Below are 24,770 nucleotides of genomic sequence, written 5' to 3' on the forward strand. Positions count from 1 at the left end.
CATAAATTGCTTCAACTTCTACCCTCAAAACGACTTTATAGAGCACTGCACACCAGAACTAGACACAAGGAGAATTTTTTTCCCAAATGCCATCACTCAGCTAAACAAGTAATCCCCTCCATATTGTCCAACTATTTACAAAGTCTGCACTACTATTATTATTAATCTTCTCATCATTCCTTATCACCCATCTCCTCCCATTTATAACTATACGACTGTAACTTTGTGGCTTGTATCCTTATGATTTATATTGACTGTTTCCTACTATGATTTGATTGCTTATTGTACCCTATGACTATCATTAAGTGTTGTACCTGATGTTTCTTGATGAATGTATCTTTTCTCTGATGTATACTGAGAGCATTTGCACCAAGACAAATTATTTGTATGTCCAACCAGGCTTGGCCAATAAATAATTCCATTCTATTCTGAGAGACACTTGTGAGGGTACCATTGCTTTATGAGCAAACCAAAGTTAAAAATGTTCAGTGTCAACCCAATGACAGGATTACGCTATTCGCCCCAACTGCAAAAACTTTTGACAGATACTTCCAGCCTCTCTTTCAGCTTCACGTGGGTTTTATTTTGCCTCCTACCTTTTCAAAATCGCAGAGAGCCAGCCTACAGTTATATTTCCTGTACAGATCTACCAAATCCTGTAAGGCGCTGACCAGGTCCATCAGGCGGTGGATCTCCTTGTCTTCACTGTCCTTCTGAAAAGCCAAAGGCAACCGAGTCTCATTTTCTAGAGGCAAAGCTTTTCCTTTTCTCCTTTGTGTCCCATCTGGTGTTTCTCAAGCGTTGTAACTTTAAGCTGCGGGGGCTTCAAGAATTTCCCCCCAAGCCGGCCTTAGACAAAAATACTTACCAAAAAATCCCAGTGGGAGAAAGAAGCCAGTTCGATATCGCCCACGTCTTTGCTGGTAAAAAACACCTGTGCCAGCTCAAGACCATTTTCTGGCCAGTTGGCCTGTTTGAGGGGGAAAAAAAACCCCCGATTAATCAAACCCATCTATGGGGATGGAGAATAACGCCGACTCTAAAGACTTGGGGCCATTAAGATGCGCTTACTTTGTCAGTCAGTTCTAGGCTTCGAGCACGTTCTTCCAACCACTTTGCTACTCGTTTCTGGAGGAGAAGTAAAAGAAGTTACCAAGCTGGGTTACGTATTAATCTTCTATCCAGAATCTAATCTTCTTCCCTGGATGGGACCACAGTTGGGGCCACAAATGAGCCAGAAATTTATCTTGCTAAGCGAGACAGTTGTTAAGTAAGTTTTGCTCCATTTTACCACTTCGTTGTTAAGTGAATCTGTTATGGTATTGATTTAATAGCTGAACAGCTGTTGTAAGGCTGCTTTAAGGCTGATCCAATGAGGATGAATCAGCATGGCTATTGCCGCTTTAAGACTGAGGTGGGGTCCATAGGATTCTACCACTTTAAGAAGCTGTCTATCTATAGGCGGCCATGAGAGGCGTATCTCTTTCTCCTTGTGTTCTGTCTCCATTGTGAGTCTCACTGCAGAGTAAAGGAGACTGATTGCTAGCCAGGTCTTTGCCTACCGCACATACGTATGTATGTATCTGTCTTGTATATAAACCACTGTTAAAAGATAAAGCCTCTGTGTGTGCTGTGTTTTGCTCCTGGGTTGTCTCACAATAGTAGTGACACTACAAACACTCTTGACAGGATCACTGCACCTGTGAGTAAAACGGTTGTTAAGTGAATCTCTCTTTCCCATTGACCTTTGTCAGAAGGTCATAAAAGGGGACCCGGGACCCTTCAGCCGCCATAAATATGAGTCAGTTGCCCAACATCCAAAGTTTGATCCTAGGACTACGGGGGTTGCTGCAACGCTTGTACGTTTCACACTTACGACTGTTGCAGCATCCCCATGGTGACAGGATCAAACTTCAGATGCTGGGCAACTGACTCATGTGTCAGGATTCCGGCAGTTACCTCCCAATTAAATCATGGGTCTTGAGCCAAACTTCCAAAACTTCAAAAGGATTTATTGGGAATTAACATGTCAGCCCTGCCTGGGTGTAGCCGACTCTAAGACACATCATTCCTTGTCATCCTTGATCCTGGTTTTCCGCTAACCCCCTGGGTGTATCGTAATTCATATTCTCCAATGGGACACTTCCATAGCTCAGAGTCATCAATCATGCTCTCCAGTTAGAATTTGGCGCTGCAGAAACTTCAGTCACCCAGTTACTATCTCTGAAAACATTTATGGAATGCAGTTTTGGTTTCACAAGCTGCCGCACTGCTCCCCCCTACCTGTCTGTTGGCAACTCTAAAAAGACCATAGAAATATTTTATGAGTTGACATCATGTTTGTGACATTGTGCGAAGTGTCCTGGGTCATCATAAATGACGGTCATAAGTCACTTTTTTCACAGCCGCTAAACGAATGGCTGTAAATCAAGGAGCTTCGGTAAGGCATTTTCCCCTCCTCCCTTTTTCGGAACAATCTATCTACTCTTCCTTCGGTCCTTCCTCACAGGGGTTTCTGGGATCTTACCTGTCCATGAGGTAGAACTCGCCTTACGAAAGGAAGAACCACCTGCTTCAGCCACAGAGCCAGCCCTTGCAGGGGCTGCAGCATCCCAGGGATTGAGTCAAGCAAGTCATCCAGCATTTCTTGGCTGAAGCTGCTTTCCAACTCCGCCTGCAGGAGAGAGATGGAGTCTCAACGGAGACTTAATTTAATCGGAGTCTTAATGGACAACCAGTTAAATATGAGCCAGCCGTGTGCAGCGGCAGCCAAAAAAGCCAATGCAATCCTAAACTGCATTAACAGAGGGATACAATCGAGATCAAGGGAGGTACTAATACCACTCTATAAAGCCTTAGTAAGGCCACACCTAGAGTACTGCATCCAGTTTTGGTCACCATATTATAAAAAGGATGTTGAGACTCTATAGAGTGCAGAAAAGAACAACCAGGATGATTAGGGGACTGGAGAATAAAACATATGAAGAACAGTTGCAGGAACTGGGCATGGCTAAGTGAAGGACCAGGGGAGACATGAGAGCAGTCTTCCAATATTTGAGAGGCTGCCACAGAGATGAGGAGGCGGTCAAGCTATTTTCCAAAGCACCTGAAGGCCAGACAAGGAATAATGGATGGAAACTGAACAAGCAGAGATTCAACCTGGAAATAAGGAGGAATTTTCGGGCAGTGAGAACAATCAACCCATGGAACAGAAGTTACCATCAGAAGTTGTGGGAGCTTCATCCCTGGAGGCTTTCAAGAAGAGATTGGACTGCCATCGGTCAGAAATGGTGTAGGGTCTCCCGCTTGGGCAGGCGGGGTTGGACTAGATGATCCACTAGGTCCCTTCCCAACTCTGTTAATCTGCATGGCTTAAATATGGACTGGAGGAGATTGCGGAGCTGCTGGCTTAGTGTCCAGCCAAGAGCCTCTTGAGACCAAGGAAAGGTTCAGAAACACCCTCCTACACATTTGAGAAAGCCACCAGCCTCCAATATGGAAGATGTTCTAGATGCCTTAATAGTTAACTCTAGGACAGAACAAACACACCTGGAAGCCACTTACCTGATGCCTTAGCCAGAGATACTGAGCGGAAGAGAGGTTTCCTCCTCTGAGTTGTAAAAGGATGTAGCCGACGATGTTCTTATTGTTGAGAAATTCTAACCACGTTGTTCCACTGGGGAGGGAAAAATGCACAATCAACATTCTCTTGTGCCGAAATGTGGCAACCCACACGTGAAAAGGGAGGCCCTGTTTGCAAACAGACGTAGGGCCCCACCTGTATTTCTCTGGCCCGAAAGCCCCATAAAAGGTTGTCAGTTTCGCTTGTGTTTGCAGCACCTGGAGAAAAGCAGAAAAGCAGAAAAGCCTTCAAGGTTAAAACACGCAAAAAGCAGAAAAACACGAGTGAAAAAATTCAGTAGCAGGTCCTGAATTTAAAAAAAAAAAAAGATTTCAGAATGGGCACTATATTGCAGGAGTCTCCAAACTTGGCAACTTTAAGATATTTGTTGTGGTTCGCGGGCAGCCGGTGCAGACGGCAATGGAATCGGACAGTGAGGAAGAACGAGGACTCGGACGAGGGGCCAGGATGGGGCCAGGACCATCTGGGAGTGGGGTGCTGACTCTGGAGCCTCCGGAGTTTGGCAGCAGCGAGGAAGAGGAACCAGGGGAGCCTGTTCCCAGTGTGCGTATGCACAGAGCTGCTAGGAGGCGAGAGCAGCTGAGACGAAAGGGGAGACTTGGGAGTAAGGCTTGGAGGTGATTGCCCCTCCCAGAAGGGATAAAAGTCAGGCCTCGATGACAAAATCTTTGCAGGAAGCAAAGTCATTCAAAGTCATCTTTGAAGTTCTGTGTACTTTGGTTGTTGTTTTTCTTGTACTTCAGCTGGTTTCTTTTCTAGTTAATTGGATAATTCTGTTTTTGGCAGCATTCCACAGAACTAAAAGGTGGGTGCTTATCTTGGGGGACTGTTTAAGATTAGTTCTGGCTGGGAATGCAAGTAATTCCCAGCGTTGCAATAAAGTAGGTTTTGCTTTTAAAACAAGTTTGTGAATAATTACGGTTTACGAAGCCTGGGTCAGAACACTTTGGACTTCAACTCCCAGAATTCCGGGAGTTGAAGTCCACAAGTCCTAAAGTTGCCAAGTTTGGGGACCTCTGCTATATTGGATCTGAAACTTGGCACACAACCATAAGGAAGCTACAGATTTATGACGTGGTTGGGTTCTCTTTACCTCTGTAAGGAGTGAGGCAGGATCCACGTTCGTGAAATGGGTAACAGATGCATCTTCTTTCTTTAGGATCTAAAAAGGGATCGTGAAAATACGTTTTTTCTTGTTTGGTGCCCCAAATCCCTGAAAATCCCTGATTCTATGAATGCGCCAACCACAAACCTACCGCCATCCGAGCATAATTCAGCATTTCCTGAGTGGTTTCGTAGGTCGGCCAAGGGGTATGTATGCAATACCTGACCACAAACGAGTTATCCTGCGGAGAAAGAAATGTCGTGTTTTCAAAAGGCTAAATCTACCCCTTCTGAACACTTGTATTTACTATGCACATAGGAAACAGTTACCTTTATTTTATTCAAGGTTTCCTTTGCTTGAAGTACAAGTTTTAGCCAGGCTGATTGATCCTCACAACCAGAAGCCAATCTTTCCAAAATAGTGTTTGCCTTCACTTTGTAGACAAGCTGCATTTGTTAAAATAATTGTGCCAGGTATTAAAAAGTACTTTAGTTGCCCCTTTAAACTATTTCTTTCCCCTCTGTGCTAACTTAATATTCCCCAAATGGGAGGCTGGTTAGCTTTTTACATCAACCGTTCGACATCAACATCACCGTTGATGCCCAATGATGTAAGTGGCACGATTTGCACAATGATGTCACAACATGTATGACATCACTTCCCCCCCCCGCCTTAGCAGGAAGTGAAGGAGGATTATTAGCAATCTGTCACCTCAATTTCCAGTCCAAACTGCAGAGCGAAACTCTCCGCCTCGGCAAACTTATGCTTGTGGAGCAAACGGCTTAGTCTAAGGAGAAAAATAACTTTTACTTGCTGACTTTGACGTCAGCAAGAAAAAGGTCTTTTTAGCTCAGGGGTTCTCAGCCTTGGCAAAGTCCAAGTGGGTGGATTTCAAACTCCAGAATTCCAGTCGGCATAACCATTGATGAGAATACTGGGAATTGAAGCCCAGCCGCCAAAAAAATTGCCAATATGTCCTTTAGCACATCTCTGCCATTATTTTGCTGTGCGGGTGCACAGACAAAGCTACCCGAGATAAAATGTTGTTTTTTCCCCCTACAATCTTTGAGCAGGAAATGTTGAGTCTCAAACCCAAAGGCTTAGAGATGGCTTTTGTGTATATTCCAGAATAGCTACTTGCTATTCTACCAAATAATATCTACCTGTTCTCAGGTAAGGCTTCCGTCAAGCTTCTCATGAGGAGAAATGAGACGGGATCAGCCGAAGATCTAGAAAGGAAAACTCTGTTAAAAATAGAGTGGTCGTGACAACGGGGAAGCCAATCTCCCCTCACCTTTCTATAATTCAAGAGCAAACTTACTTTTGGTTGTTTTCGTACATCCCCTCCATAAAGTAAATTGTATCCTGTGGGAGAAATAAATCTTAGTGGTTCCCTTTAATTCAATAATCACCATCTAGGTCACCATCTTTCAATTGTGGTTTATTCCCAGATCACCAAAACACAAACCGTAGGGCACCATGAAATGAGAATTCAGAAGCCCACAAACTGGGATTCCTTCCAGATAAGACGCATTTGAAAGCAAGCCCAATTTGGAATGTGGCATTTTTTTTTTTCCCAAATCCAATGCACATTTCCCCAAAGGACGGGTTTCCTGTTCGTGTTTTCTCACAGCCTCAAAGATCATGAGGTGCCTACCGTATTTATGACACTCTGCACCAGTGTGGAAATGGGGGTGACTTCCAGAGCATACAGCTGGTGCATGGCTGGCAGTGAAAAAACCACAATGCTCTTCATCTAACGAGACGGGGAGAATAAAAGGGAGGAAAAATAAGCCTTGTTATTAGTCAGAGATCCAGTTTTATAGCCAAAAGTCAACCAGGTTCAACAGAAGATATTTTTAACATAAAAAAAAAATTAGAGGTAAATACCTGTTCAATATAGTCCGGTGTTGTCAGAGCAACCAGCTTAAGATTGGCATTCCCCAGTCTTGAGAGAGGAGGAGGAGGAAAGGAAGGGAGGAAGGAAAGAAGGAAGGAAGATGGGAATCAGGAAGGAAGATGGGAATCAAGTAGGGGAAGGGAGAGGAAAGAAGGAAGGAAGGAAGGAAGGAAGGAAGGAAGGAAGGAAGGAAGGAAGGAAGGAAGGAAGGAAGGAAGGAAGGAAGGAAGGAAGGAAGGAAGGAAGGAAGGAAGGAAGGAAGGAAAAGCATTCAATGACCATCAAATATTTCAAGTCCTTCTAATTTAAAACTATTTCCTTCTCATTGAGAAGTGATCACTGTAATGAGCTAAGCCTCCAACCAGGGAAGGCTGACATATTTTCAGCCTTTAAAAGGAATATGTGGTGGGTTTTTTAATTCCTCCCTGCTGAAATTTACAGCCCGTAGGAGAAAGGAGGCCTAAAGCTCAACCGTTTTGTCCTACACTTTTCGCGCCGGGTGTGCCTTAAGGGGAGACCTTACCCTCCTCCTCCTGCCGAAAAATCCGATTCGGAGGTCAAAAGAAATTCTTCCATGGGAACAGCAGGGCATTCCCAAGTCAGAGTCAGCGAGTGGAAGTCCCACAAGGACAGCACATCCTACAAAAAACAAAAAAAGAAAGAAAAATACCCATTTTAACATTTCGCGTGACATATTAAAAGAGTACTTGTCACAATTCAAGTTTGTCCTCACAGTACGGCCGGAATGGAGCCTGGGAAATATATTTTTTTCCAATGGATCGATGGTTATTAAACCTGGCTTACTGAAGATGTGGGAAAGAGCTCTCCTCCCATCGAGCTATTTCTAAAATCATACGTGCCTCGTTGTCTAAGACGAACAGCAAGTTCTCCACAACTTGAAGCTTCTTTGCTGCTGGAGAGGAAAACAGACACATCAAAACACAACAGATAAATTTCCTACTCAGAAAGCCAAGCGTTTGAAAAACAAGCGGTAAGGGCCCCAAGGACAGCACTGAAAATAACCCTCCTGCTAATAGGGAAGAGCTTTAGAAGGACGAGCAAATTTACCAAGACTTAAAAAAAGAAAAAGATTGGGGGCAGGGCGAGGAAAGTATTTTGCCAGACTGTTAGCAATGAAAGAATATCAATCGCACCTTCCTTATCCTTTCTCTGAGATTCCCGGGCTTAAACAGAATCCCCTCCATGATAAATTAAATTCTTAAAAAGCCCAAGAAAAATAAACAAAACAATCAGCATGTGCGTCAACTAAAAAGACACTCCGTTGGTCTTTTTAGCTGCCAGAAAAAGGGAGTGGTGGAAAACAGTGCATTCCTTAAGTGCCTAGATAATCGCCCTGGCAGCCCAAAGTTGTCGGAGCGCAAGAATATTACTGGAGAGCCTGATTGGTGACTCTTGGCTATGGATGTGTCCCATTGGAGAATACACATCCAGGGGGTGTGGGGAGGACTAGGGTTCAAGGGGGAAATGAAGGATGTATCTTAGTGTCGGCTGCATCCAGGTAACGCCAACATGGCCACTCCTAATAAATCAATTTTCTTTTCTCTGAGATGCGGCTAGAGACTTATGATTCGAATGGGGCTGGATTTGTTGGGAGTCCTGAGGATATGATTACCTGCATTACACAGGGAGTCCTCCCCTTACAACAGCTCGCTTAGCAACTGTTCAAAGTTACAATGGCACTGAAAAAAAGGGAGTTGTAACCATTGTTCACACTGATGACTCATATTTATGATGGCCGCAGTGTCCCTGGGGAGGGGGGAGGGGGTCACATAATCCCCTTTTGCGCCCTTCTGACGAGCAAAGCCAATGGGGAAGCCAGGTTCGCTTAACAACCGTGCTCACTAAAACAAAAGCAGGGATCCGCTTAACGGTGGCAAGAAAGGCCGTAGCCACAGAAATTCTGGGCTCAGTTGTGTTCGTAACGTAAGGGCTACCCGTAGGAATTAACCCAAACAAATCAGGCGTTTTAGATCGTTATCTGTCCTTTTAAACAAGTCCCAAAGACTTTGGAAGAACCTAAAGAACCCGGTTAAAAACCCGTCAGGCCGCGAACGCCCGAATTCCCTACCTTGAATCAGGCTTGAATCACCAACATTTTGAATGGAGACCAGCTTTTCATCAGGATTCACTTCCCATACCGTCATCGCACAGCTGCCAACCCCCTTTAAGAAAGCCAGGGTTGGGGTTAGAAACCTTTTGCTTCAAGGCAGGAGTTTGCAAAGCAAGCCAACTCCTGTTTCATCTCAGGCAAGCATCTAAAAGGCTACCTCCTCAGACCAAGGCACCTCGAGACAGGTAGGTCCTGCACAAATCCAAAGTTTTGCCAACTTTTCCTACCCCGAATTCAGGGCTACGTGCAGGAATGATCATGTCATAACCTCCACGCTTTTGAAAAAAGCCAGTGGAAACTGTACCTTAATGCAACATTCAAATAATGTTTGTGTTACCCCTATTATCAGCGCAAAGGTGTTGGCGGTGTCCTTCGTCACGGAAGTAAAGCAGCCAGCAGTGTGATAATCTTCTACCGAAATGAAGCAGGTTTCCACCTGACTTTGTAACTGTTAAGACAAGACAGCCGCTCAGATAGTTTAGCAATAGTAATCCAGGCTTTAGGTAAAATCTGTGACAATCAAAAGAATTCAAGCACAAAGACCTCGTAGTTCCTCAAATCATCTATTACAGGGGTCCCCAACCACCGGTCCGCGGAACAAGTCCTACCGGGCCGCTGGTTTGCTGGCGCCATCTTTTTGATGAAAAAGTGCTTCTGGTGAGCTTTTCCGGTAGAAAGCTCACCGGAAGCACTTTTTCATCAAAACAAGATGGCGGCGCCAGCGCTCCGGTGAGCTTTTCCGGGTAGAAAGCTCACCGGAAGCACTTTTTCATCAAAACAAGATGGCGGCGCCAGCGCTTCCGGTGAGCTTTTCCGGGTAGAAAGCTCACCGGAAGCACTTTTTCATCAAAAAAAGATGGCGGTGCCAGCGCTTCCGGTGAGCTTTTCCGGGTAGAAAGCTCACCGGAAGCACTTTTTCATCAAAAAAAGATGGCGGCGCCCAGCTAATGCCGGTACCGGGCCACGCCATAAAAAAGGTTGGGGATACCGGGCCGCGGCATAAGAAAGGTTGGGGATCACTGATCTATTAGACTTAGATGCGTGTTGTTTATTTTTTGAAACAAGAGGCATGCTCAGCTGGGCCTAAACGAAGCACGGTTGAGCTTCAGCAGGTACCATGTGAGAAGAACGCTTCTTCAATTGGCACTGGACATCTGCTGTTTTTTATGCACCCCTCACTTGGCAGCGCCTGGCAAATCTTGCCAACACGAATCGTTTTTGTAGTGATGTCCCCAGAACAGCCAGAAATAGACCCCCCACCTTGAGGGAGGTGTTATATTTTAAAATGATACGACTGGCTTTCTGCCTTGTGAATAGAAACATCCGTCAGAAAGGCAGAAAAGGGAGGTCTAAATTTGGAAAATGCAGGCATACCTGGCTCTGGGTCCCACTCAGATTTTTTTAAAAGCAACATTTACAATACTAATAATGATCAAGAGCCTCGGATACCTTCTTGGCAGCATTGATGTCCATTTCGATAATGGCTGCATAAAGGAAAAACATTATTTTATCAGAAATACTTTAGAAAAGCTTTCCATAACGTCATTTCATCATACCTTTGTTCAACGTCTCAATTTTGCAGAAATACTTAATCCTTTGTGCAGCAGTGACATGGTGCCCTGTAGCATTTCAGGCAGGCAAAGAACAAATGAACAGGAAAAATACAATGCTAAACATAAAAATTGATAGCTGAGACAATGTAGTAAGACCTACGGAAAGTCCCCAACAGCTACCATTTTCCAAGAAAACTCGGTGACAATTTGGCTCAAATCTGGAAATTGTAATCGTGAATTGTGTCCATGGCTATCAAGCTTCACAAAACACCCAGGAAAAACACACAAGGGCTGAATCACACAACAGCTGTGACAACATGAACGCAACTGCCACCAGCTATATCTGCAAAATTCAGATATCGGTGTCCTTAGAACAGAAAATATGAAAAGGAAAGTTTCATTTCTTAATATCCTGTATGTTTGGAATCTACAAAGTCCTGGCTTACCTTTCTGAATGTTGGCAAGTGGGAGGTGCATAATGCAGAAAAAACCTTTGCTAGTCAGAATAAATGCATGATAGGTACCTATAAATTAAGCAGAAAAAATATCAAGCAGCACGCCCAATCCCAGATTACTCCATCTGTGTACTTTTGAGTCAAGGAATACCTAATCTCTAACTATGAACAAGGAATCAAAACAACTCCACTTCCTCTGAACGGTGAACCGAAATAATTACAGTGGGTATATAAACAGAAGCCCAATTTTAAGATTTTGCAGAAGAAACCACAAGGCAGCAAAATCCTCACCGTTTTCTTCATGGGCCAAATTCTGAGTTGTGACCACCTTGGCTTCCAAAATATACTTTCCAAGGTACCCATCTTACCTTCTACGGAACGGTCCGTTTCCAGAATGAGATCCAAAAAGACCTTTTCATCGAAAGAACTTTGAACTAACGCCTAGATGTGGTTTCACAAAAAGAAAACACATCATTGTAATGACAGCTGGGTGTTGGGAGGAACTAGAGTTAAATAATGATTTTATGTATCCTCGTATACTGACGGAGGCTGAAACTTCCAAGAGTTTGGCGTTATGAAAAAAATAATTTAAAAAATAAAAACTTCAGAGAGGGCACAAATACAAGAGTTCTTATTTTCTATCCCATCAACACAGGAGTGTGAAGGAAGTAGAAGTCTTTAAAATTTTGAAATACAAATTAATCGTATTTCAGAGAAAGAAGTTGGCTGCAAAATTAGGGACCGACTTTTTCTTACGGTTGATTTTTGTGAAAAACAAAACTTTCCGTCTCTTTAGATATGCTAAAAGGGAAGCAGGACTAAGGAATGGGTGAGCTCAGAACTTCCTCGCGTGGAACTAAAACTATAGCTCAGCATTCTGTACCTTTATTTCTCAAATAAAAGAAGTGACGTGTTTTACAAGAACGGGCAAGATATAAGCAACCTGCCTTAGTTAGCAGGGTCTGTTTTGAAGATACTTGAATCAGGTGTAAGTTCCCGCTTCTTTCACCTGCGACGAGGAACTGGCCTTCTTGACACAAGCCAACAATGTCCACCTCCGTTTCTGAAAGGTTTGAAAAGCTAGTCACGTGTTATTGTGGGTGCTGATGAGAACCCCCAAAAAGAAAACACTGCAGTACGGTGAATTTAAAAACAACCACAAGATGACTAAAAGATACTCTGGGAAACTGCAAAAGCCGTAAACATGCGATTTCCATATTATTCAACTTAAGACATTTTTCAGCAGTAATTCTACATGATCGATCTGTCTGTCTGCCTATCTAATCCATCCATCCACGGTATTTCCCTCCCTCTCTCTCTCATCATCTATTTTATATGCCATCCATCTCACTACCCATCCATCTCTCTCTCTCTCTTTCTCTCTCTCTAACATCTCTATCATCTCTCTAACACCTGTCTGTCTGTCTGTCTGTCTGTCTGTCTGTCTGTCTATCTAATCCATCCATCCATGGTATCTCCCTCCCTCTCTTATCATCTATTTTATATGCCAGTCATCTCACTATCCATATCTATCTATCTATCATCTATCTATCTATCTATCTATCTATCATCTATCTATCTATCTATCTATCCCATCCATCCATCCATGGTATCTCCTCCCTCTCTTATCATCTATTTTATATGCCAGCCATCTCACTATCCATATCTATCTATCTATCTATCTATCTATCTATCTATCTATCTATCTATCTTCTATCTATCTATCATCTATCTATCTATCTATCTATCTATCTATCTATCTATCTATCTATCCCATCCATCCATCCATGGTATCTCCCTCCCTCTCTTATCATCTATTTTATATGCCAGCCATCTCACTATCCATATCTATCTATCTATCTATCTATCTATCTATCTATCTATCTATCTATCTATCCCATCCATCCATCCATCCATCCATCCATCCATGGTATCTCTCTCCCTCTCTTATCATCTATTTTATATGCCAGTCATCTCACTATCCATATCTATCTATCTATCATCTATCTATCTATCTATCTATCTATCTATCTATCTATCTATCTATCCCATCCATCCATCCATCCATCCATCCATCCATCCATCCATGGTATCTCCCTCCCTCTCTTATCATCTATTTTATATGCCAGCCATCTCACTATCCATATCTATCTCTCTATCTATCTATCTGCATCTTCATATCATCTTTCAATAAAAAAGGAACACAGGAGTAAAATATAAAACATGGAATATAAAATCTAAAACATTAAACAGGAAGATTACAGACATATATATCCAAGCTTGCAAATATATTTTTTTTACTTCATCTGCCACAAAGATCCACAGTTCCTGGCCTCAGCCGGAAACTCACCAAAATGAATAAACATTTGAAGAGACTGACAAATATTGTCAAGTACAACCACCGTCCTGTCAGCCACCAACACGCAGCCATCACTCAAATTGTAGGCATTTAACTCCGGGTTAGATAAAACCTGAACAATTTAAAAAAAATGTAATGAAAGTCCACGTAGACGGATGGAATAAAAAAAGCACACAAGGAACGAATGAGATCTGAGTGCTTGTTATATGTGCGTCAACAGATTAAAACAAAAGAATTAGTGCAGCTATCAACAACTAACGCACATTGCAACTATACGTCAATGGTAGTCCTCAGGTTACAACCATAATGGAGTCTGGAACATCAAATCTAGGTTGCAAGTCCCCTTTTTCAGGTTGGTCGTAACTTTGAAGTCGTTAAGTGGCCAGTCATAAGTTGAGAACAACCTGTACTGCTATATAATAGAGTTGTAGGCCTGTGCATTTCTCTTTTAGAGTTACTAGATCTTTGGATCGAAATTAGAGTTGCTGCACTAAAGGTTATGTTTTTCTGGGTCAGAGAGCAACCGGCCACCATGCAACCCAGAGGAGATGCAACAGCGTCATGTGCTTGTCCTGATCTGAGCCTTGTGGGTTTCCACTGCCCCCCAGAACCCTTGTGATGGGGGTCCTTATGGCTGTCCTACCTTTTTGGATGAGGTTATTTTCACCAGCGTGTTCATCTGATAGAGCGCGCTGCCACATTCTTGCCTGGATCGTATGCTCAGCTGCCCGCTGCCCGTATCGTCACTCGTCAGGAGCTCAACGTCGTCCCACATCTTCGGTTAGGACGATGTTCTGTCCGGCCAAAGTCAGAAGACAAACAAATCAGGCCGTAACGTGCATTAAAGCAAAGAAAGAAATGGCGCTCTGGGTTTGCAACGTTGCAGGATCCGACCTGGGTCAATCATCCGTGACCCACCCAGATTGAATCCTTCAACGTAATCTGGGACACGTATATTTGCCTTCATTCATGAGTTTGCAACGTCACCCATTTATTGGGGGAAACTTTCCTCAATGCAGGAAAGTTAGGATTTTTGTTTTACAACCGGCGTGAATTTCTAAATCTCCTCCTGCTTCAAGCAAGCTGCGTGGACTTTTTTTTTTTAAAGCCCACTACAAAGCACAATCAATAACTTTCACTCTATGCTCCAGAGCTCCATTTCTCTAAAATTAATATTTTCCTTGTTAAACCCACCAATAAGCGCCTGCACATGCATTCAACGGCCACAGGTAATAATGTCGTTGTTCTGGATTGCACCTCTCTGGTTTTAACCATGGATTTTTGCAAAACCCCTTTAACTTTTTTGAGTGACTTTTATTATATTAAATCAAAGCAAAAGAGAAGCTATTAAGCAAAACAACAGACATGCACTTCCCAAAATATGGGGCAGGGAGACAGTTTGGTGCAACCCCAGCGGGAGGACCGTTTAGTACTATATATGGAGAGAGGGGGGGAGAAAAAGAGAGAGGAAGAAAGAAGAGAAAGAAAAAGAAAAGAAAGAAAAAGAAAAAGAAAGAAAAAGAAAAGAAAGAAAAAGAAAAGAAAAGAAAAAGAAAAGACAGAAAGAAAGAAAAAAGAAGGAAAGGAAGCAAGGAGGCAAGGAAGGAAAGAAAGAAGAAAAAAAGGAAAGAAAAAGGAAAGGAAAGAAATATATATATTTATATATTATATTATATTAATTTTATATATATTTAATTTTATATATATATAAAATACCCAAACAAAGCTGAATGCCAGATAGATAGATAGATAGATAGATAGATAGATAGATAGATAGATAGATAGATAGATAGATAGATAGATAGATAGATAGATAGATAGATAGATATTTCCCAACCGGGCTCTTCCCAGGCTGGGCAAAGCTTCCCCGGGTGAACTCCCACCTGTCGCCCAGCTCTTAACGGGCGTCCGGCAAGACCAGCCCACCGGCGGGTCCCATCTGCCCACTGACGCCGCTCCCGGCTTGGAAGGAGGCGAGGAAGCCGCGCAGCGACCGAACCGCCCGGAGGTTCAAAGGGACCTTTTGGATTTGGCGGGAGTTCTCCCTGCGGTCCGCAGGCGGGGCTTAGCCGGCTACGGCGGCCCCCGAGGGCCAAACTTCCCCACGAGAAGGGCGCCCCCCCCCCAACCCGGGGAGATAGGAAGAGGGTAGAGGTGTCCTTTGTCCGTGGTGATTCCCTTTCCCTTGTGTGAGGGACGCTCGGGGGCTCATTCCACAGGCTCTCTCGAGGTCATTCGGGCCCCTCAAAGGGCAAAACTGAGGAGGATTGGGCGCAACCGAGAAAAATCACTCCGACATATTAAGGGAGGCTACATTCTCTTTATTAAAGAAAAAAAGGGAAAGAGAGCGATCAGCTCATATTTCTGTTTTAATGTTACGGTTCCTTATTCGGAGCCCGCCCCGTCTTCTTTGGGGCAGGAGTGCCGTAAAAAGAGCCAAAGCAGAGAAACCGCTCCATTCTACAAGGTATATCTCTATGTTCCCTCGTCCGCGCAGGCGCAGAGGAGCTCTTCTCCCTCCCGCCTCTCTCCCGGCTACATCCGGGCATATCCCAAGCAGGGGGCGGGGCAGAGCTGAGAGGGCTGCTCGTCCAGTCAGTTGCTGAGGCGCTGCGCGTTGCTCGCTGAAGGGGGTCGAAGCCGCGGAGGAGCCGGAGGTCCCGCTCGGGGCCCGCTTCCCCTCCCCTGCACCCCGGCATGGCGGTGAGGCTCCCCGGACGGCTTCCCGGGTTGGCGGAGGGCGAGGCCCAGGCGGCGGGCGGAGCCGCCTCGGATGGAAGGCGCCAGACAAGATGGCGCCCGGCCGCCATGATGGGCCTCCGTGAGGGGGGGAGGAGGGAGGCGGTACCCCTCCCCCAGCGCGGCTTCTCGAAGCTTCTCCGGCGGCCTCGGGGGGGTCCGGGCCTCGAACCGGGTGCCTCTCTTGGCACCCTCACGGGGAGAAGCGAGTGTCGGCATCCCCATGTTGGGCTGACACGCCTCATACACGTGTGGATGGGGGGGGGCTTTTTGTGGGGTTAAAGCGGGTGTGGATGGGTGGATATAGATAGATAAAAAAGAAATAGAGACAGGTAAAAGATAGACAGATATAAACGTATATAAAAAGACAAGAAATATAGATAAATATAAAAAAGATAAAAGATAGTTATAGAGGTATATTAAAAAGAAAAGATAGTGATATAAAAATATATAAAAAAGAATGACAGATATGTAGAGTTATATAAAAAAATAGAGATATGATAGATATAGTATATAGTATATAAAAAGGCAGATAAAAGAGAGAGAGATAAAAAAGGAATGGAGATAGATAAAAGATGTGTATATAGATACATATACCCCTACAAATAGATGTGTGTATGTTTGTGTATGTAGATACAGATGTATATATACATCTTAAGTATGCATTGACATTTATGTATGGATCTGAAGCCTTTTAAAGCAAATCTTATTATAGGATGTAAATGATCAGTGTGGAAAAGAACGGTGTGTTTATGGATGCAAAGGCTTGGGTGGTGGAGGGCTGTTTAGGGTTTATTATGGGATGGGAGAGGAGACCAGGCCCATTTGCGGCTCTTTTATAAATATAACTAAGAAAAGTACCTGGTACGCTGGGCGCATGTGAATCTTTTATATATGTATGTATGTATATATATATGTTTTCTGAGGTTCTCGCGGGTATTTGTATGTGGATCTTTGGTTATATGCGGGAGAAAACCCGAATAACCAAAGATCCACACATACATACATATAAGATTCATATAAGATACATATATGGGTGTATATGTGTGGCAGAGATTGGGGATTTAAAAAAAAAGAGGTGCCAGTAGGACAGTTTGGCTTCTGCCCTGCCTGTAGCTGCTCCTGATGGAAGAGGAGGATGCTACATTAATTGTTTTAAGGTATCTTTTTGTGACCCTGGGGTCCTGTCTTCTCAGGGCAAACGAAAGGGGGAGGAACCCCACCTCCTTTATTTGTATTTATTTCTTCATGCTGTGTGTTCTCTTTGATGTTTTGAGTGTAATTTGTGAAAATGATAATAATTCTTACAGGGTAACTAAGGTGGGATGAGTAATACACCAATTTGCAGTTGAATTAATGGCATCAAGTTCCAATAGCTTTCTGGGTGAGGGGGAGCTATGAACTTCAGAGGGGCTTGTATTCTATAAGTAAATACTTTAACCTGACCTCAGAGACTTCGGAATAAACACATGATAAAGGTTGCATAAAACTAAGTGTTTAGGAGCTTATGGTTCCTTAGCATTTATTTAGCAACAATGCTTTTTATGTTTTTATCGATCGGTTGATAATGCCATTGTAATGGCATATCATGCTATTCTAAGTTGACAATATTAAATGTTGTTTGTGACCTGCTCTTAAAGCCCTTGGGGTTCTACAGCTCCAGTTAAGTGCTCTACTCACAGCTGGGGTTTAATTTGTTTGGAATATTCCTAAAATATAAACAGGTCTTTCGTCCCAAGTAAAGCACAGCTGTCATAAAATCCTTTGCATTTTTTCTATCTAGTTTTTCACACCTATCTAGTTATTCATCCAGCCTGATAAGAAATTATTTAATGACAAAATTGTGTTATTCAGACTTGCTGCAATAGTCATGAGGAGGGTAATTTAGTTTCTAGAGAAAGCTATTAAGAGTTGTATATTTAAGTGTGAAGGAAGTCAGACACGTTTATTGTCATTAATGTAATATGTGCTGTAAATCGAGTCATTTTTAAGAACCTGAGGTAGTGTCCCATGGCTGACGGAAGAGTAGTAGACAGTCACTGTACTGCAAATCTTAAAAGTTATTTCATTTTAAATTAGGCTAGTGATTCTGAGCGAGAGGCAAATCCCCCAGAGAAATCATCTCCTGAGAGAGAGAAGAAAAAGGAACGATCAGATGCATCCAGTTCACCTAGAACTTCAAAACACCATTATTCAAGGTCACGTTCCCGATCAAGAGAAAGAAAACGAAAATCCGGTATGAAAGTCTCTACCTGTTTGTTAAATTTTGCTAGTGGACACACCCTTGTAGTTTAATGGTTGCCTTAATTAAGGTAGTAATTTGTTACAATCTCAGTCACTTTAAAATAAACATTTCAATTCAAAATGTAACTTTTTTGGAATGTAAGTCATAAATGATAACATTCTATATTCAAGATAGAATGGTGAATTAGTAAAATAGACCTCAGAATTATGCTGAGAGAGCCTTGTATCAGGGAAGGAGGATGCAAATATTAACAGTTCCAACTGTTTTAAATCTGTAAAATAGATTAAGCGTTAATATCATAGGGATTGGAACTTATGTCGATGGGGATGATTTTTTAAAAAACTATATGGGTGACTAATAGATGCTTTTTTCTTTAGATAATGACGGGAAAAAATACAGAAGTCGGAGCAGAAGCAAAGAGGTAATTAATACTTTGTAGTGCTTGGGTATTTGTGCAGGACATATTTACAAGTATGTCATAGCATGTATAAATCTTAAGATATAATTGTCTAAATGGTAAGTACCAAAAAAAAGTAAATTCAGAAAGTGCTTGGAGTGAATGAAGCATGAATGAAGCCATCTTTATAACGAAAAGGTAATAGTTGACCCAAAAAAAAATTCATGTGGAGATTTACTGTGGAAATTACCATGATAAATTTTTTTAATATAATTGATTCTCACAGAGCTTCCATTGACCAGAGTTCAGCTAAGCATTTGCAAAATTATTTGCCCATCTCATTTCACCTCGACCCTCAAGTTTTTTGTCACTGTTTGGGTGAGGACATAATTGGAGTTCTCCTATGGTGGGGTTTGTCCATAGGACAGGAGTCACAGAGATGGAAACAAATTCTTTTGAAGGCAAAGCAAGGGGATCGAGATGAGGGAGCCATTGTTAGGAACATTGCTAGGGGAATGACCGGCCTCTGGTGCAGAGGGGGTTTCAGCTCAGGAGCATCAGCAGTAACTGGAACATTCTGCTAGATAGAGCGTTAGATAAACTTTCTTTAGGTGGGATCAGAGATTCCCCCCGCCCCGCAATGGAAGCTCTGTTTAAAAAAAAAAGTAGGAGAATATTTGTGAAATTGACTATATTGTTTAGATCACATGATAACATTTCTATAATAAATCATACTCAGCGTGCTAATGCGCGAAGAGACTGAACTGAAGACGCTCCAGACTCAGATAGCAAAATTATAAGCCTACTTCATGATAAGGTAACTATTAGTAATTCAAACTCATATTTCCCTTGCAAAGAAATTTAAATCAGTTTTATTGGATATAATGGTGTTTTTAAAGTACATGCTATATGTTTAGAAGACTATTCCATTATGTTTTCAAAACGTATTTCCCTCATAATGTAGAAATAGTTCAAACTAGTTAAGAACTCTATTGTTTTTTATTTTAAATTCCAGGGGAATAACTGCTGTTAGAATTCGATTTTTCTGTTGATGTTTGACCCAGTATTTTTAGGTAATTGTCCTAATTTGTAATGCTTAAGGACTAATTAAGTAAAGGGTTATTCCTAGTTCTCCTAGTAATTGTACATGTTCCAAAAAGGAGGAGGATAGAATATGGACATCACACAGTATGAGAAAAACATCCACCACAGTCCATAAATATACCTCTACCTTGACAGTTGGGTTTGTTCCACCTTTGTGAGCTTTTCTCATTTTCAGTATGCAACAAGAAGTACTTTACACTCCTTCTTTAACCTTCAGTGGGTACCCAAACAGTTTCATATTAAAATTTAACCATAAAAGTTAAAATAATAATTGTGGTGGCTTAACATTTAGAATAAAATGGTGTAATGAATGAATAAGTAAATGGTTGAATTATATGTGTGTAATATTGGCTTTGAGTGAGGTTACTAGGACCTGAAAGACTTAAAGAATTACATGAAAATGTTAAGGATTTCCTGTGCAATTGCTTCTAAGTTCCACTTCCAGTAGAATTTATAGAGAAAAATGTATCTGGGTAGTAAAAGTACAGAAAAGGAAAGTTGCAGAGAACCTTTACCCAAATTTTTAGAAAACTAAACACTGAATGGTAAAGTGTCTTATAAAGAGCCCAAATTGTTGCAGATTCAAAACATGATCTGGCTTGAACGCTGGTTACCTGACAGACAAGATTTGGGCTGGGGATCCACTGTACCACCAAACCTCAGGTTGGCTGTTGTAGGAGGATGGCCTGTAAATCTCCTGCCATGTTGCTGGATGAGCTTTTTAAAGATTTCTCTGGGGTGCCGAGCGAGCAGCATGTTTTCTTTTGTGGACGAGGCCATCAAACCCTCAGAACAGCTGTTCCGTCTCGTGATGTGAACCTGGCTTGTGGCAGGAGATGTTTTAACCTTGTGGAGCAAGATTTAAGTCAAGCAAGGGGGTGGGGAGGAATGGTAGGTTCACCTCTGCAACATTGCGTAGATGGTGGTGATGTTAAAAGAGATCTCAGTTGACTGGGGCCACGCTCCTAAGGTTACTAATGTTGCATCAACAACAACGTATCATTCTTGATCTTCTAATGCCCATACTAACTCTTTTTGTTGCACTATTTTCCTGAAAGAACCAACTTCTTCTTAAAACAGGCACGAAGACATGGGTCCAAAGAGAAGTCCTCCAAGAAGCACAGAGCTGAAGAGCATAACGACAAAGACCACTTTTCAGATAAAGGGAGGGAGAGCCTGAACTCTTCGGAGAATGGCGAGGATCGGCACAAGCGCAAGGAGAGGAAGCCCTCCAAGGGACGCAGCCATTCAAGGTCTCGTTCGCGGGAAAGGTAGACTCCTAGTTTCCTTCCGGGTGATAAGTTTGGAGAGGATCCCGGAGACGGTTGACCCCGCTCACGAAAGAAGGGGAGCCGTGAATTTGCCTACTTGGTGAATGTTTCTGTCTTCTCAACAAACATGCAGTGGGGGTAGAACATTATGTGTCTTTGTAACTGGATTTTGTGGTCACCACAGGTTAACAATTCACATAGTGACTCCCAAGTGCATTACGACCATTGTTCACACTTACGACCATTGCAGCATCCCTGTGGTCATGTGATCTACATTCGGATGCTTGACAATTGACTCACATTTATGACGGTTGCAATGTCCCATGTGTGTGTCACGTGATCCCCTTTTGGGACCTTCCGTAAGCAAAGGCAACAGGGAAGCCAGATTCACGTAACAACCGTGAGGCTAATTTAACAACTGCAGAGATTCACTTAACAAATGTGGCAGAAAAAGTGGTAAAATGGGGCAAAACTCACTTGACAGATTTGTCACTTAGCAACATAAATGGTGGGCTCAATTGTGGTTGTAAGCCGAGGACCACCTGTATTTGTTTCTTCAGCCTAGATCCAAACTCTTATAGTTAACTAGATTGAGGATGTCTTGGATTGCTTTTCTTACCATAGTTATGCCTTAATCTCTGCCACAGATTTTTCTGTAGAATAGCAATGCTGACTCGTGTTTCTGCACTCCTTCCAGGGGAATATCTGCTAAATAATATAAGCCTAAAGACTTTCTCAATTATCTTTAAAAAAAATATACTCTAAGCAGAACATAATGCAGATAATACTTTTATTTGCGAGTAATTAAATGGAATAGTCGAACTTGGAAACATTAACAGGGATTTGGCATGTGATTCCAGGCGGCACCGTAGTCGAAGCCGCGATAGAAAAAAATCCCGCTCCCGAAGTCGAGAGAAAAAGCGGCGTGTGAGATCCAGATCTCGATCTAAATCCAGACACAGGCATAGAAGCCCCAGCAGAAGCAGAACCAGGAGTCAGAGCAGGTGTGTTGATGCTTTTTAAAGGATAAAATGTAGAGGGAGAGATAGGGAATGGGAGAACATGCTGTTCAGGCTCATTTGTGGCCTGATGTATAATTGTGAAGAAAGGAAAAATGAACCTCTGTGGTTCTGAACAGGGAAAGAAAGAAGAGACCCGAAAAACCACGAAGGTTCAGCAGAAGTCACAGCCGAACTCCGAGTCCCCCGCCTTTCAGGGGAAGAAATACAGCGATGGATGCTCAGGAAGCCTTGGCCAGAAGGTACGAGGCACATTTTGATTTTTCTTTGAAATTTTTTCTAAGGTGGTTTTCATCACACACGCACACACATACATTATTAATAACTGTGAAACTGGAAGTGGGAAAGTACTTCAGCCCCTTTGTCTTTTTCATCAAATGTATCTGTTGAAATCAAACTAAAGCAGCAACAGAGAAAAGAACTAGGTAATCTTTTGACTTGCGTGCAGCTTTTTCAGCCTCTCCTTGCTGCTTTGTTTCTAAATGAACAGTACAGTACTGAAGTCAGGAAACGAGAAAAAACCCTTTTCACGTCTTTGCATTGTTATTCCTAGGTTGGAAAGAGCAAAAAAATTGCAAGAACAGAGAGAGAAAGAACTGGTTGAAAAGCAGAAGCAACAGGAAATGGTCGCCGGTAATTGAACTTCCCTTTAAAATAAATGGCGCTAATAACACAGCACTACTTTTATTTCATTTTGATCTGTCTCTAGACTTTCTATTCTACCTTTTTAAAAAATGCCAGAAAAAGTAGGATGTTATGTATTTGGACAAAACCTGGTAAAGACTGTCTGCCAAAAGAATTTGTACCAGTTTTTATGACTTGTGAAGCTGGCGTATTAGACAGCCGGTGCCTTTTGAAGAATAATGGTTTTCTTGGTTTCAGTGGCAGCTGCCACCGGCGGGTCAGTCATCAACGTCGCAGCTCTCCTGGCGTCAGGGACACAGGTCACTCCTCAAATAGCCATGGCAGCTCAGATGGCAGCCCTGCAAGCGAAGGCTCTGGCCGAGACAGGAATAGCCGTTCCCAGCTACTACAACCCAGCAGCAGTGAACCCCATGAAGTTCGCCGAGCAGGAAAAGAAGAGGAAAATGCTGTGGCAGGGCAAGAAAGAAGGGGTAATTCTCCTTGAGGCTTTATCTTTGATTGGTTACCCATGGGGAGTCTGCACGCTAATGTTTTCGGAGGCAGATCAGGGCTATGCCTGGCTGTGCAGCTCTTTGCCGTTTTTGGAATTCTAAGATGGAAATAACTTTGAAGGGCTCATTCACAGGGCCAGAAATGGCCAAGATGATATAATAACTAGTTGCTAAATAAAAGCCCTTGTGTACTGAAAGTTTGAGAGGGGGTGAATGGGTTAGAGAGGAACGGTAAAAAAGAGAAAACTACCTTTTTACGTGAGAAATCTTTTTCCAGTTGCTACATGTCGGTTTTTGTTTTGTAGGATGAATATGCATGCAACCTATAAAACCTCACTACTTCATTTTTTTTTTATAGGATAAATCACAATCTGCGGAAATCTGGGAGAAACTGAATTTCGGAAATAAGGACCAAAACGTCAAGTTTAGGAAGTTGATGGGTATTAAGGTAGGTGTTTCTAAAATGAGCTATGTCTTTATGCCAGAAAGATCAGCGTGAAGAGACCTGTGTGGTCTTGGGCAAGGCCTACAGGCTAAGAAACAACACTTCAGAGTGGTCCATGGAGTGAAGTCCCATTCTCGAGGTAGCTGGATGAGTTAAAAGATAAGCTCAAACAGTGGGAAAATACAGATTTGGATTAAAACAATCTCCAGGGGATCTGATTTCATCCTTTATATACCGCAACTTTTCAGAGCAGATTTGGAGAAGCTCAGTTGGGGAAGAGACTGCTTATGCTGGTGAAAATTATGGGAACATTAATGGAGACTTTGCAGTGAAGCTTTGCCCCTGAATCTTTGTTGTGTGCTTTTGTTAAGCTGGGTGCCGTGTATCGGAGCAGAAGAGCTGGGTCCGGTGAGCCCTTTCGGTTGATGCTTTTCTTCTGTTTCTCCTAGAGCGAGGAGGAAGCCGGGGGCAGCAGTTCAGTGGACGAGGAGAGTTATAAGACTTTGAAACAGCAAGAAGAAGTCTTCCGCAACCTGGATGCACAGTACGAAATGGCCAGGTCACAGACGCACACCCAAAGAGGAATGGGGCTGGGCTTTACGTCTTCGATGCGAGGAATGGACGCCGTTTGAGGGAAACGCCTTCGGGCAGCTTTGAGACTCCGACCAAGATTCCGTGGTTGAGATGTTGGCTTCCTCCTCGTTCACCGAAAGCTGGCATCCTAGCTTGCATGGGTGTTAACATTGACTTTTTATTTATTGACATTACAATTTTTTTTGTAAATACCAGATCAGTGATAACTGGTGTCCCATGTTGTAATCAGGTTATTATACTCACTTCCATTATACACACGCCAGAGCTCCAGAAGGACGCTTCTACTTTGGTTTTCAAACAGAACAGCCGAGGGTGAACTCGCCACACGGATATTTTGTGTCTCTCGTGTACTTTTTTGTACTTTAAACTTGTACAGTTATTTTCAACTCTTGGAACATAAAAACACATTGTGTTGGTGTTAAAAACTAGCAGAACGGGCCCGTTGGGTACATAAATGCAGTGCAACAACCTGGTTAATAAAACATGTTTTTTTCTCAAGTAGTATTTAAGTTTAGTGGATAAATTATTTCACGATTAATTTCACAGAGTATATTTTTTAGATAAACGCTCATCCTGAGGCAGGAAAGTAGAGGATAGAATTTAAGTAGCAGACCAAGAATACTGCAGGTTATTTGTTAGCTATATCAAAATACTATATCCTAATTATGCTCTTC

At 42.7% G+C, this 24,770-nt stretch overlaps 2 protein-coding genes across 4 annotated transcripts in view; one reads left to right on the plus strand and one right to left on the minus strand.

Annotated features, from left to right (window-relative positions):
* Window positions 1-15,162, minus strand: part of KNTC1 (kinetochore associated 1) — a 36,731-nt gene extending 21,569 nt beyond the window's left edge. Inside the window, exons 1-25 of the mRNA XM_026686789.2 lie at window positions 15,030-15,162; window positions 13,790-13,940; window positions 13,138-13,258; window positions 11,735-11,850; window positions 11,156-11,228; window positions 10,779-10,856; window positions 10,229-10,263; window positions 9,117-9,227; window positions 8,738-8,831; window positions 7,509-7,561; window positions 7,172-7,287; window positions 6,639-6,696; window positions 6,406-6,504; window positions 6,070-6,113; window positions 5,912-5,977; window positions 5,460-5,535; window positions 5,078-5,194; window positions 4,900-4,989; window positions 4,737-4,805; window positions 3,779-3,840; window positions 3,565-3,676; window positions 2,528-2,674; window positions 1,072-1,128; window positions 869-970; window positions 597-713 (exon numbers count right to left, since the gene is read on the minus strand). Coding sequence (XP_026542574.2) covers window positions 597-713; window positions 869-970; window positions 1,072-1,128; window positions 2,528-2,674; window positions 3,565-3,676; window positions 3,779-3,840; window positions 4,737-4,805; window positions 4,900-4,989; window positions 5,078-5,194; window positions 5,460-5,535; window positions 5,912-5,977; window positions 6,070-6,113; window positions 6,406-6,504; window positions 6,639-6,696; window positions 7,172-7,287; window positions 7,509-7,561; window positions 8,738-8,831; window positions 9,117-9,227; window positions 10,229-10,263; window positions 10,779-10,856; window positions 11,156-11,228; window positions 11,735-11,850; window positions 13,138-13,258; window positions 13,790-13,921 — 2,145 coding nt within the window. The 5' untranslated portion in view covers window positions 13,922-13,940; window positions 15,030-15,162. The remainder of the gene's footprint in view (window positions 1-596; window positions 714-868; window positions 971-1,071; window positions 1,129-2,527; window positions 2,675-3,564; window positions 3,677-3,778; window positions 3,841-4,736; window positions 4,806-4,899; window positions 4,990-5,077; window positions 5,195-5,459; window positions 5,536-5,911; window positions 5,978-6,069; window positions 6,114-6,405; window positions 6,505-6,638; window positions 6,697-7,171; window positions 7,288-7,508; window positions 7,562-8,737; window positions 8,832-9,116; window positions 9,228-10,228; window positions 10,264-10,778; window positions 10,857-11,155; window positions 11,229-11,734; window positions 11,851-13,137; window positions 13,259-13,789; window positions 13,941-15,029) is intronic.
* A 549-nt stretch (window positions 15,163-15,711) lies between these two features.
* RSRC2 (arginine and serine rich coiled-coil 2) lies at window positions 15,712-24,594 on the plus strand. 3 transcript variants are annotated; one of them, XM_087942915.1, is made up of 11 exons: window positions 15,712-15,849; window positions 17,965-18,121; window positions 18,508-18,551; window positions 19,267-19,344; window positions 20,690-20,902; window positions 21,763-21,906; window positions 22,041-22,163; window positions 22,475-22,554; window positions 22,804-23,036; window positions 23,416-23,505; window positions 23,952-24,594. In XM_087942915.1, the coding sequence occupies exons 4-11, from the start codon at window positions 19,337-19,339 to the stop codon at window positions 24,132-24,134; spliced, it is 1,074 nt and encodes a 357-aa protein (XP_087799041.1). In that variant the 5' UTR covers window positions 15,712-15,849; window positions 17,965-18,121; window positions 18,508-18,551; window positions 19,267-19,336; the 3' UTR covers window positions 24,135-24,594. The 3 variants fall into 3 exon arrangements, with proteins under 3 accessions (XP_087799041.1, XP_026542620.1, XP_026542619.1); XM_026686835.2 differs by lacking the exon at window positions 19,267-19,344; XM_026686834.2 differs by lacking the exon at window positions 19,267-19,344 and having other exon boundaries at window positions 20,712-20,902.
* The last annotated feature ends 176 nt before the right edge of the window (window positions 24,595-24,770 follow it).

This window comes from Notechis scutatus, chromosome 13 (assembly GCF_049901735.1).
Source record: "Notechis scutatus isolate UNSWTSFEM ecotype Mainland chromosome 13, rNotScu1.2, whole genome shotgun sequence".
Taxonomy (NCBI): Eukaryota; Metazoa; Chordata; class Lepidosauria; order Squamata; family Elapidae; genus Notechis; species Notechis scutatus.

Bases quoted from the DNA above. Each gene is read 5' to 3' on its own strand.
- RSRC2 (XM_026686834.2), top strand. The intron at 21,907-22,040 runs GTGTGTTGATGC...GGTTCTGAACAG, and splicing joins AGAACCAGGAGTCAGAGCAG to GGAAAGAAAGAAGAGACCCG. The intron at 23,506-23,951 runs GTAGGTGTTTCT...TGTTTCTCCTAG, and splicing joins GGAAGTTGATGGGTATTAAG to AGCGAGGAGGAAGCCGGGGG.